The 13,566-nt window shown below is 39.8% G+C and overlaps 1 protein-coding gene across 1 annotated transcript in view; it reads right to left on the bottom strand.

Annotated features, from left to right (window-relative positions):
* Positions 1 to 7,864: 7,864 nt before the first annotated feature.
* Positions 7,865 to 13,566, bottom strand: part of ELOVL6 (ELOVL fatty acid elongase 6) — a 137,251-nt gene continuing 131,549 nt past the window's right edge. The window contains exon 4 of the mRNA XM_043972932.1: positions 7,865 to 9,194. Within this exon, the coding sequence (XP_043828867.1) occupies positions 8,770 to 9,194 (425 nt within the window). The 3' untranslated portion in view covers positions 7,865 to 8,769. The remainder of the gene's footprint in view (positions 9,195 to 13,566) is intronic.

Raw genomic sequence — 13,566 nt, 5'->3', positions numbered from 1 at the left:
ATCATCACCAATGAGGAGAGCATTTTGCAAATGAATCTTGAACTCTTGCTTTCACCAGAAAAAAAACCATTGGCCTTGGAATCTGAATAGTATCTAGGTGGCACAGGCTGGGCCTGGGGTCAGAAAAACCTGGGTTCAAATCCAGTCTCAGACACTTACTAGTTGTATGACCCTGGACAAGTCATCCTTCTGCCTCAGTTTCCCAAATTTTACAATGGGGGTAATAGCATATTATTATCAGAGTTGTTGTGAGAATAAAATGAAGTTGTAAAGTGCTTAGCACAATGCCTGGCACATGGAAAGTGCTTAGTATTCCTTTCCCCCTCTCCATTTCTAGATACTGGGCTTGTAATTCTAGCTACCTCAAATTGCATTATGGGGATGGCTGGTAGAGGTCAATCAGTTGGGGAACTGGATAAAAGTTGTGGCATACGAAAGTAATAGAATGCTACTGTGCTGAAATGATGACTAAATACAGAGAATTGTGTGAAGATTTACAGGAACAGGGGCAGCTAGATGACGCAGTGGATAAAGCACCGGACCTGGATTCAGGAGGACCTGAGTTCAAATTCAGCCTCAGACACTTGACACTTACTAGCTGTGTGACCCTGGGCAAGTCATTTAACCCTCATTGCCCCACAAAAAAAAATAACAAAAAAAAAGATTTACAGGAACAGATACAGGGTGTAGTAGGTGGCACTGGGAAAACAGAAAGCATGATTACAACCGTGTGAATGGCTTGAACAACAATGCCAACAAACTCGAGGACCATATTGTGAAATGACCAAATGTTGTAGTTATTTATTCATTTGTTTATTTGTTTGTTTGTTTGTTTATTGATGTGGTGGTGGTTGCTGTTGTAGTGGAGTTACATCCAACTCTTTGTGGCCCTATTCGGGGTTTTCTTGGCAGAGATACTGGAGTGGTTTGTTATTTCCTTCTCCAGCTCATTTTTATGGATGAGGAAACTGAGGCAAGCAATGATTTGCTCAAGGTCACATAGCTAGGAAGTATTTGAGGCCAAATTTGAACTCAAGAGAGTTCTTCCTGAGTCCAGGCCTGGAATTCTGACCACTGCATCATCTAGCTTCCCCTTACTTAATAATAGCTAACATTTATAGAATACTTAAACTTTAAGGTTTGCAAAGGACTTTACAAATATTATCCAGTAAGTATATAGGACAGATTTGACCTCAGGAAGATGTCTTCCTCACTATAGGCTCGGCACTCTATCCACTGCACCACCTAGCTGCCACGTGATTTCATTATATAATGATTTCTAAAACTGAATAGGAATCCCCTACTGTTTGGGAAGAACTGGGAGAAATTTCATTTTTAAGATGGCTTTAATATTTTACAATCAGTAAGGTCATAGGGAGCAGTGAAGATTGCCCTGTGTTGGGGATCGGAGGACTTGGGTTTAAATTTCAGCTCTGATACTTTATTATGACTGGGTGTAGCACCTGGGGCTCTGCCAAATGAGAGAGTTGGGTTAGATGGACTATGAGAGCCCTTCCAGTTTTGAAGCTCCTGTGACCTGGGCTTAAACCTTAGCCCTGTCACTTACTACCTGACCTTGGGCTAAAGTGACTTAACCTTTCAAGTGAATGTCTTCATCTCTAAGAGATAGGGAAGATCTACATGACCTCGAAGGTCCTTTTGAGATTTACATCTATGATCCTTCAGTGAGTCTAGTAAATATGACAGCAAGATGAACAGAGGAAAGAACACAGTTGCTTGCAGCTTCAATAAAGAGAAACTGGAAATTCCCCACAAATGTATGTACACATAAAATATAGTAACAAAAACCTCAGAAGGATAGATTTTTACTCTGATATGAATAGACTTTGTGCACTTAATAGAAAAGTGACTTGTGTATTAAAAAACAACAACAAACCACCTAGTTACAGAAAATCTTCAAACTGGAGGTCTAAAAAGTGCCAGAAATTACTGAATCCCTATGATGATTCTCTTAATCTAGTACAATAGGCCATGGTTATGCAATTTTCCAATTTATTTAACTCAGACTTCTGGATCATTATTAATTAGGTACATCTGTACTTGGATATATGAATATCCATACAGGAGATCCACTCAGTACTCTGGGACTTCTTTTAAATTACTTGACATTGAGTGGAGGGCATAGATTATCAAGAAGTTATCTTTCAATCAATCTCATTTTGCTGTGAGCCCATCTACTCTTCTGATGATCTTGGATTCTGTTCCATGCTACTTCTTCCTTGTTTTTTTTTTTTTTTTTTTTTTTTTTGGTAATATGTTGCAGCTTACTTATGCTCATCATGAACTGCTTCCCTTTCGTTTGGGTGATGTGTTCTACATTAAGCTTTTGTTGATGCCCTTCCCTCCCCCAGTTACTAGGGCATCTCTCTCTCTGTCACAATCTCCCTACCTTCCATTTCCTTGTATTATTTTGTGTATATTTTGCATACACCTATATGAGTACATATTGTTTGACCTGATTGGGAAGACTGAGTGTTTCAGCCCTAAGTGCATTGGGGATTTTAGCACTATTCCCCACTACATGCAGAAGTGCCACTGGTTACACATTCATATTTGTTTTGTTTTGTTTTTTTGTTTTTTTTGGCGGGGCAATGGGGGTTAAGTGACTTGCCCAGGGTCACACAGCTAGTAAGTGTCAAGTGTCCAAGGCCGGATTTGAACTCAGGTACTCCTGAATCCAGGGCCAGCGCTTTAACCACTGCGCCATCTAGCTGCCCCCTGAGTGAAGTTCTTAGTAAGCTGTTCACATGCCTTTTGGGAAATACAGGTATACACTGGCTAACATGGCTAATTAATTCCTTTCAGAAATGTGAGTTTAGATGTTTCTAATTGGGGTTTAGATATGATGTACAATGGTTGTCAGGCCAAGTATTATTTGAAATATGCCTAAGTACACAAAGATATTTTTATAAATATGTCCACAGGGGGCAGCTGGGTGGCGCAATGGATAGAGCACCAGCCCTGGAGTCAGGAGTACCTGAGTTCAAATCTGGCCTCAGACACTTAACACTTACTAGCTGTGTGACCTTGGGCAAATCACTTAACCCCAATTGCCTCACTTAAAAAAAATATGTCCACATATGTAAGCTATATATGTATGTGTATATATGTTGGGGAGTTTTTGGTCATGTCCAATTCTCAATGACCCCATTTAGGATCATTTTGTTGGCAGAGATATTGCAGTGATTTGCTATTTTCCCTCCAGCTAATTTTAGAGATGAGGAACTGAGGCAAAGAAGCTTTGAATGTGAATAAAGCTGTATAGACATCTCTGAGGCATCTTACATACATACAAAAGGTCCATTTAGGATAAAGAGTTGGAATAAATAATTCCAACACCAAATAGTAGATGTACAAATTGTACAGCACAATCCATCTAGTGCTTTTCTAGTCTTAGGATGAGCTGTCACTTATAATTTGTTTCTGGGATTCCTATAATGCAATAATCTAGAAAAGGGCTGGGATCCTTTGGAATCCTTGTTTGTCCAAGGGGGATGTCAACATTGAGTGACTTTACCAAGTCATGCTGAGTCCTTGATCGTCCTTTGAGTTGGCGTGTGTAACGGAAGAAAAGGAAACCACAAAAATGTTTTTCATTTTAAATCAAAAGTTATGATTTTATTTTGAATATTAATACACCAGAAAAAAATAGTTCTTTTATGTCATGAAATATGCACTTGAAAATGGTAACACTCCTAATATCGCTCTGGTTTGTTCTATTAGGCTTACATGGATGGCTGAGCATAGATTACAGACTTCCTAAAAGCCTGTTTCTTCCAGCGGTTTTCAAGCAGGTGGAAGCCTACTGTGACAGCCTGGCCCATTTGAAGCAGACAGAGCCAAAGAAAGAGTAGGACCTCTTGCTAAGGCCCCTCAGGCTTTCATTAGGATTACCCCACTTTTTATCTACTAGAGAAAGACCAAAGTGATTCAAAGAAGTGGGAAAAGAATTTCTTTTAGGTATCAACCTGTTAGTGAGGACGCACTCCCTAACCCTAGCCAGCTTAGCCTGCTATCACATTTAAATAACCAATTTTTTTGAATGATACTTCAGAAGCCCACTACAACGTGGTCCCTGATACTATGGATTTGGATTTACATTTATAACTATAGCATAGGGAGATCCATCTTCCTACACATGAGCCTTGGCCCAGTAGGACAATTTCACAATCAACTTAGTTATTAATGCCTTCCCAAACGCACACTACAAATGTGTTTCCATTGTATCTGCTTGGCTTTCCTTGATTCAAGAATACATGGTATGCCCATCCTGTTAATGAATGTGACATAGGGAGAAATGAGAAAGAAACCCGATTTTAAAAAATCCTTCTCCATGAACCTTGACCACTGAAAGGCATATGGATAAGAGGAAAGCAGCATGGTGAAATAACCCTGGGCTTGTGGTCCCTTACCAGCCTTTGTATGGATGCATATCATCTTGTCATCTTACCTATGGGTTCTACCTTATGCCCCAAGTGCACTGATCATTTGGCCTGAAAAACATTTTGTCTGTTTTGATGCCAGTCCCTGAAATCTACTTGGAAGGGCAAATGGTCCAGCCTTACATCATTCAGTGCTGATTGTCTGCCATGTAGAAAGAATCCTGCTCACATTCTCAGCCCTTATCCTAGCTTAGGTTTCCATACACAGCGAGATCTGGAACCAGCAGTTCTCTTAATTGGTTTGGCTTTTAAATGGATATTTTGGCCTGAAGCACAGAGTCCAGCTTCTTAGAACAGGAATATAAATTCCAAAGAGCAGATGCATGGCCTCTTGATTAAGGCTGCAGACAGTAACTGGCTCACATTAATGTAAGCAGTACCTTTTGGTCCACAATAACAATCAGATATATTCAGCATGACAAACAGGAAGAAAGCTGAGAAGTCACTTCTCCCCTCCCTCACTGAAAAGCTATTATCATCAAGACATTCTGATGCAAGAATTCTCGTCAAGGTCAAGATCTTTTCAATGAAATGGTGTCCCAACGTCTCTATTCCAAGTCTCTATTCCAAAGGAAGAAGGATCTCAAGTGGGATGGGCTGATCTGGGTCATGTCTCTGAAGTTCTGGAATCTTTACAGCCAGCTGAATGGATGGCTGATTAGGATCACCTCATAGGCAAGCCAACCAGTTCTCTGGTGGTGGACTGGTTAATTGGATGGGAGAAAGAATGCTTACATTTACTGTGTAGATGACTTGTGATATACCTCTGGTCTCCAGAGTTTTATCTTGTTAATTTAGTAGCCTGGGACAAAGGATGAGACTGTGAGATTGTTTCTACTACAGTGTGAATGACTTCTCTAGTACCTTTCTTTGCTCTCCTTGTGTCACAGAGACTCATCTAATTTCTTAGTGAAACTCTATTGGTTCACTCCCTGAAAGTACTCTCCTAAGAAAAGTCATTTTTACATTCGATCCTAGGAGATTCCTAATCAAGTATCTGACTCTTGGCCAAAGTCTACCCATACCAAGTGAAGTGGAGAATTGATTATCAAGATAATTCTGATCTTTACTTCCTTTTCCCCCATTCGTCCTCCCTCTGGAGGGAGGGGAGAGGGAATTCTTCCCCAAAATATCTAGATAAGGCAAAAAAAAAACACGTGTTTGGGGTAACAGAATTATCTTAATAACTAGATCAATTCTGTGTGACCTTGTTGCAATAGACTTGCCATAGGAAGCAAACATCTGTAGGAGGCGCTATTTTTCTCTACCCTGTTAGAGAACAAATCAGTGGAAAGTGTTTCCATGGCCTTGTTGGCTTCAGGTGATGATCAACAATTTGAACACTGGGTTTTCCTGCAGTAGTATTCTGTGTATCTTCCTCTGGGAATACTTCCTTCATACTGGGTTATCAGATAGGAATGCAATGGAAGAAACTTCAGTAGAAAGAGAATCTATTGCAGCATAGTGGGGCATCTACAAAAACATGCCTGCCATTTCTGGAATGTCAACTAAGAACGGAATTACTAAAATGGCAGTCAATTCTCTGGCAGGCGAGGTGGTGGTGGGGGAGGGGTTCCTCTTATGGATTGTGTAATCTGGTTAACATTGTAAAACACTGCACTATCATATGAAAGACGGGAACCAGTAGTACTGGAATTTGAGCAAAAGGCAGTGGGTTGTGTTTGATGCTAAATATCGGTGATCCACTTTAAGATATGTATCCCATTGAAAAGTTCTTTGTTGGACATTGGAACAATAAACAAAAAATTCAAAGTAATTTTAAATGAATATGAACACTACCCCTCACCCTATTAAAAGCTCTAGGAAATGCCAGCCTGGAAACCACCTCTTTTACTGATTTTGACCTACGATCAAATGATTAGTGATATAAGACATGGAATCAAGCATATGGTTGGCAGCAAGGTGAGCTGCTCATCTGTCCTTCAATCAAACTAAAGCCAGCTCTCATTTTGCACCCTTTCCCCTGTAGCCCCTTCTTGTCATTAATTTGCCTATCCTAAGTTATTGTTGCCCTTTTCCTTCAGGGGTGAAAACTTATTGCACAATGTTTAAGAACTCCCAAAGCTGAAGATAACACTGCTCACACATTTTATACAAATCTATTCTCCCCCCCACCATTACAATTCTATCATTTCGGCTCATGGCAGTGGCGTTCTAAACAAATATCACATTCATCTAGCTATTGTTTTTTACATATGTGCCAATGATGCCTAAACATCATAGAATATTCAGAATAACTTAACACAAAGGTAACACTCCCTAGCCCCATATTCTTAGAACTTTGTTCACAAGGACTCCTTGTTAATTGGTAAAAACCATTCACACTGAATGGAATGTAACTTTATTCTTTTTTTTTTTTTAATTCCACACACACAAAAAGCCCTTGTCATCTTTGACAGAAAACCAGAGCAGCTCCATTTCATGAATGATAGCACAATTAAAGCTAAAATAATACAAAAATAATTTGAAAAAATCCCTTGTACTGTACAAGAAAGCTAAATTACAACCTTTTCTAATAGCCAGAAAAATGTGTGTCGTCTACTCAGTTGGGCTTTGCAGTTCAGGTCTGTGTAATCCACACAGTGTGCATGTGTGTGGTCAGATGTGTGTATTCTATGTAATATAGAAGCCCCTAATCACTTTATCTAGTTCTTCTAATTTTTAAGCTACTTGACTGATACAATTTAGAGTACTACAGTATCACATGAAACAATGACTTTATATGATTGCTTCTTTGAAATACTAAGAACTTGTACACATTTATTTGGCTTGTAAAGGACTGAAATATTACAGAGAATGTAATCTAACTTTGCCTTTAAAGAATATGGCTCTTAAGAACTGATTCTCTGAGTTCCAGAGTGAGTGACCTTGTTTGACTTCTGAAGCTAACTTGTATGGGGTCAATGGGCCGATTTTTTTTTTTAATGGATTTCAGAACTTGAGGGGTTAAGTCTTTAGGGGCCTTAGATTTTCAACCATCATGGCCAAATGTGTTCCCTTGTATTCGCTCCACTGGACCAGAAGAGGGCACTTTAGACACCTTTACACTGCTGGAGAAGCAGGTGTAGCAGGTGCAGAAACACAGTGTTAATTCAATACTGCATATAGCTCTGCAGTTATTTTTCTTTAAAGTCACAAAAAAATATAAAATGTGTACCATATCATAGGTTTTTATATTGAAAGCTGTGTGTGTGCGTGTATGTGCATGAGTGTGTGTGTGTGCATTTGAATATATATAGAGAAATATATATGTATATATATTGCCTGTATTTATGGAATCTTGTTTTAGCTTGTCTTCCTCTTTCCTAGAATCCCTCTCTCCTGCCCCTCCCTCAGTGGAACTGAATATTTTCTAGCCAATAGGATCGATTTTCATATTATTTCGTTGTGGTTTTGCCTTCTTCATTTTTTAAAGTCTCTCTTCCCCTCCCCTCCTGGGTTTCTTTTAAAAAGCCTCAGGTAAGAGAACAAAAATGAACCTCTTTTATCCTATGCAATAATAGAAATCACCGGACTTCCATTGGAAATGCACTTGGACAAATTCTCTCATTTGGAACTGGGCAGTCATGTTTTGTTCCTCATATTAAAAATCTGGCCAAAGTATCATACCCCAGCTGGTTTTTGCATACTCACTAGCCAAAGGGCTGCACCCCAATTCTGGATTGCAGTGGGAAACACTTCCCTTATTCATCAAGTTGTGGCTCATGGCCCCTTGGAGAAACCTTCTAGATACCTTTTCCATTTAGCCTAAAACTACCAGCCTTTCCCAAGGAAGGTCTTCATTTATGCCAAAGCACTGGTTCTATAGGCACATCCCCTGCACCTCCACCATTTTTGTCTTTTTTCTTGTTGGCTCAAGTTTAGTGTTGAAAAAGATTAGAAAGGATATAGAAATAAGTTTTTTTGTTTTGTTTTTAGTAAAAGTCTTTTGTCCTTAGGGAAATATAACACTTATTAAATATTTTGTCATAAAATTTGTTAATAACCTTCATTTGCCTTTTCTTTCTTTCATTTTTTTTCCCCTAGAGTTGACAGGTACGAGAGGGATGGTTTCTCTCAGCAGCAGTCCTTTGAGATGGAGTTGAACTCAGTGAGTCCTCACCATAAAAGGATCATAAACTTACTGGGTTAGATCAACCTAGTTCCCCCTAAGCTGCCAAGTTTTGTTTTTAATTATTATTATTATTTTTAGCTGCACCATATATAGGATTCCTTGTGCCATTTTCTTTTGTCTAGTTTTTTTTCTTGATGACCCTGAGCTATGGCTTCCTTCTCAGTTCCAACACTATTCAGCCTTCTTTGTTTTCCTCATTTTGCCGATGTAGGCCTCGAAGAAAAAATGACAGAAGAGCACAAAGTAGCTGAGGTACATGAGCGAAGACCAGATGATGTTCTGCACATGAGAGTGGCACTGGTCTTGCTGCATCCAGGAGAAGACCAGATAGTTAACTACACAACCCATCAACATCTGTGTGATCTGGGACAAGGTGATGAACATGGCGAACTTCCTTGAGACCCGGAAGCCCGCCGCCCGCAAGGCGTAGTAGGAGTACATGACTGCGTGCACCCCATAGTTCATAGTCATGAACCAACCACCTCCGGCAACCATGTCCTTATAGGAGTACCAAGAATAGAGCAGCACAGTGATATGGTGATACCAATGCAGGAAGATGAGCTTCTGTTTCCTAAGAATGATGAATATTGTATCTCCTGGAAGAAAAAGAAAAGGACACATGAGTGCATTGGCATGAGAATGACTTTATGCTTTAACTGAAGCTTCCTCTGAGAATCATTTGAACCTGGAGAGGATCTCAGAGGTCATCCAGTCCAATGTGGATAGAGTGCTGGGCTTAGAGTCAGGAAGACCCGAGTTCAGATTCTACTTCGGCTGTGTGGCCTTGGACAGTTACAACTCTCAGCCTCAGTCCCCCAATCTATCAAATGGGAGGAATAATAACACCTATGTTACCGGATAGTGAGGATCAAAATGTCTGGAAATCTTCAAGTGCCATATAAATCCTAGATATTGTCATTGTTATCATTATCAGTTTAGATTAAGGATAATAATAATAATAATAATAATAATAATAAGAAGAAGAAGAAGAAGAAGAAGAAGAAGAAGTTGTTTAGATAACTAAGCAACTTGTCCAAGGTGATTTAGCTTATACAGCAATTTCAGGGCCAACATCTCAGTCTAGATCTTCAAGCTCCCAGTTCAGTGTCCATCCTGTTCCACCATTCTGTCTCCTAGGTGGCAGAGTGGACAGAAACACTGGGCCTCAAGCCAAGTGTGACTACGAACTAATCACTTAACTTCTGCTTGTCTCAGTTTCTTAAGTTGTTGAATTTGAATAGTACCTATCTCCCCAGGTCGTCATGAGAATCAAATGAGATATTTGTAAAAATTAGCATGGTGCCTGGCACATCATAGCTGCTTAATAAATCTGTCTGTTCCCCCCTGTCTTCCTCCCTCCCCCTGAATGAATTCTGGCTGGACTGCGAGAGGAAAATCAACTGAAGCGTGACCTCTATGCTTAGATGCTATTATTATGTTATTATTATTGCTGTTATTTCTAAAATACTGTATTTCTTGCCATCACTGTGTCTGAAAAGTTTAGACACATTCTGTAGCTTCTGTGGTACAAGCCCTTGGAAATCTAAATGTCGTTTGCTTTTACAAAAGGGAAACGGAGGCCCTTACTTTCTGTGCTTCCATGGACAAAATTGGCTAAAGCACAGCTGAGTCAGAGTTTTCAAAAAACAATAGTGAACTCAACTTTGAGTGATGGCCTCACTCACAACAGACTTTCCAAGTTTTCACAAAACTTAGCCTCAGCATGTTTGTAGTGTGATTCAAACAGTAGGCAACCAACAGATTTGGATACACAAAGCAAGGTCAGTGGTTCTCCTCCTCTCACTCATTCTGATAACCCATAACCCTCTAATTCAGTGAAATGAGCTCACTATTTTATGGCTGAAAGAGAAAGCCCTTCTTGCTCTGACAGATATTTAATAAAAGCTGTAGGCACATGGGCTTTGGGCGGAAGTATAGTGCTAGAAAGTTATATGGAAGAGTGGCTGAAGTTTTTTCTCTCCTAAATAATCTTTCTGATGAAAGAAACAAGGCAGTTTGTAAAGTAGGCACAGAATATGGGATAAAGGAAAAGACTACATTTGAAGATCTAAAAAGAATATAATATCCCAAATGACCCAAATTGAGAAAGTTTTCGTTAAAAAAGAGTGTAAAAGTTGATAAAAGGAAAGTTAGCACACACACAAAAAATCAATTTAAATCTCTCTTATGAGAGAAATATTCCTCTCTCAGAAGATAGGCCTGGGGTCTTGGGAACAGCATGGTATAGTGGAAAGGGTCTTGTAATCAAAGGACCTGAGTTGGAAACCTGGCTCTGCTATTTTCTGCCTACCTTTTCTATAAAACATTGCGCAGGGCAATGAGGATTAAGTGACTTGCCCAGGGTCACACAGCTAGTAAGTGTTAAGTGTCTGAGGCCGGATTTGAACTCAGGTACTCCTGACTCCAGGGCTGGTGCTCTATCCACTGTGCCACCTAGCTGCCCCATCTCTGTGTATTATTGATAATAATAATACAAATTAGAGCCGAGAAGCCTTAGAGAACATCTAGCCTATTCCTCATATTTTCAATGATGACCCAGAGTGATGAAATGATCTGGAAGAAGTCCTACAGATGGTAAAGAGCAGAGGCAGGATTCAAACCAGGCCCACATTCCAAATCTTATAACTTTTTTCTCTACTGTCCTATCCCTCTAAGTACCTGGGAATAGTTGCAGGGGAATTGTTCTTGTCTTAATAGGCTCTCAGCACAAAAGAAATAAAGAAATAAATAGAATTAAAATGAAAACAACAACAACAACAACAATAACAACTCTACTGTAAATAACAAATGACAATTGTAGTATTGCTATATAGATAATGGAGTATGGCTTCTTTCAGTCTTTTTGTGTTCAGATACTGGACACACTTCAACACTATCATTTAACTGTGAAGAGATCTGTCGCCTACTCATATAATGAAGCAAATCTCTGTGGTCACTGTGACTGCCCCTGAGAAAGAGATCTGAGTGAAGGATTGCTTTGGGGAACCAGAACTCCACAAGCAGAACTGAACCTCGGATTTAAAATAAGTGAGGGAGAGGGGAGGCAGGAAGAAAGCATTTAATTTAATAGCTTCCTGCTTATGGAAAAACAGAGCTGGTGCCATTAGCTGTTACCAGATTTGGTCAGAATTCACCTTCTTTCCCAATGTGACATCAGAGTATCATTGAGGACAGATGCATATTTTTGTACCAACTAAGCCATGAAATGCTGAGCTGAAGACTGGCTTGCATCTTGTCATTTGGCTAATGCTAATATTGGGGAGACTTCATCCTGTAGTTTTCTTAGCAGACCATATACATGTGTTTATGTATTCATTGATCTAGAATGGGGGCTTCAGAGATCATGTAATCCAAGTCTGTCCTTTTTTTTTTTGTTGAGGCAATTGGGGTTAAGTGACTTGCCCAGGGTCACACAGCTAGTAAGTGTCAAGTGTCTGAGGTCGGATTTGAACTCAGGTCCTCCTGAATCCAGGGCCGGTGCTCTATCCAATGCACCATCTAGCCGCCCCCCCCCTTTAAAAAACAAACAAACCAAAAAAACCCCCGAAAAAACAAGTTAAGAAACCGAGGTAACAGAAGTTAAATATTTACCCCATGTCATATAGGCAAGAAACATCAGAAGCAGGATTTGAACTTGACTGTGACTGCTTTATCAGTGGGATTCCTTTCCTATATCTTGCACACATATGTATGCATACAGATACAGATTCACATTAATAAAAAGATATGCTATACAACCATGGGCAAAGCATTTAAATCTCTCCAACCCAGGTTTCTTTATCTGTAAAATGAGAATAATAATATCTATAGCACTTATCTCTGAGCTGCCCTGAGGATCAAATGAAATGATACACGGAAAACTCTTTGTAGGCTCTAATGCACTATGGAAATGGCGGCCACGTGTAGCATCATGGATTGGGAGATGATGCTGATGCTTTTCTCATTTACAACTGGATAACTGAACCAACTAAGCACTTATTATGTGTGGAGCAGTGTGTGTATGTGTGTGCACACGCATGCCCACAGGCATGCATGTGTATATGTTGTATAAACCCTTTGAAAGCTGGAGCCACGATTTCATTATGTGGCCAGTGCCCTCTGCCAGTGGAGGTTGGTATCTTTTCTGTAAAAACTCCTCTTAGAGAATTGCTTGGAGGCACAGAGAAGTCAAGTGTCAGCTGTCCAGGATGAGTCAGAGGGGGAAGTTAGATCCAAGTGTTCTGTATTCCAAAATCAGCTCTTTTCGCCATCATATGCCATGCTGCCTTACACTGGATATTTATTTTAATATATGTGTACACACATACACATCCAGACAGCTAGGTGGCGCAGTGGATATAATGGGCCTGGAGTCAGGAAATTTTCTTCCTGAGTTCGAATCTGGTCTCAGGCACTTACTGACTGTGTGACCCTAGACAAATCACTGAACCCTGCTTGCCTCAGTTTCCTCATCTGTCAAACCCCAAATGTGGTCACTAAAAGTCAGATACAACTGAAATGATGGAACACCACCAAAGTAAAGTTTGGCAAAAGCATTCCATTCCCTTCCCTTCCCAATTAGCTTACTGTCCCCTTCCACCACCACATTCAGGGATTTTTTTGGACATGTTCTTACTACATTGATCTAAGATTTTACAGAGCTTGGGAATGAGGGAATTCCTGACCACTCCAGTATCTTTGCCAAGAAAACTGAATGGGGTAAAAAAAAACAAAAACAGTTGGACACAACCAAAATGACTGAATACACAAGTGTCCCCAAAGTTGTAGTGTAGTTTAAATAACATTGAGATTTTGGGGGACACTGCATATGTTTTAAAAGATTGGAACATGTTGATGAATAACATCTATTTGACTACCTTTGCTATGCCCACAACATTTATGTTACATGTAGCGCCATATATGGCTTTCATCGATTAGTCCTCTATGTGGATTTCAGGAATCTTCTCA

This window comes from Dromiciops gliroides, chromosome 6, assembly GCF_019393635.1.
Source record: "Dromiciops gliroides isolate mDroGli1 chromosome 6, mDroGli1.pri, whole genome shotgun sequence".
NCBI classification, from domain to species: Eukaryota; Metazoa; Chordata; class Mammalia; order Microbiotheria; family Microbiotheriidae; genus Dromiciops; species Dromiciops gliroides.
This window is presented reverse-complemented; position numbering and strand designations above follow the sequence as displayed.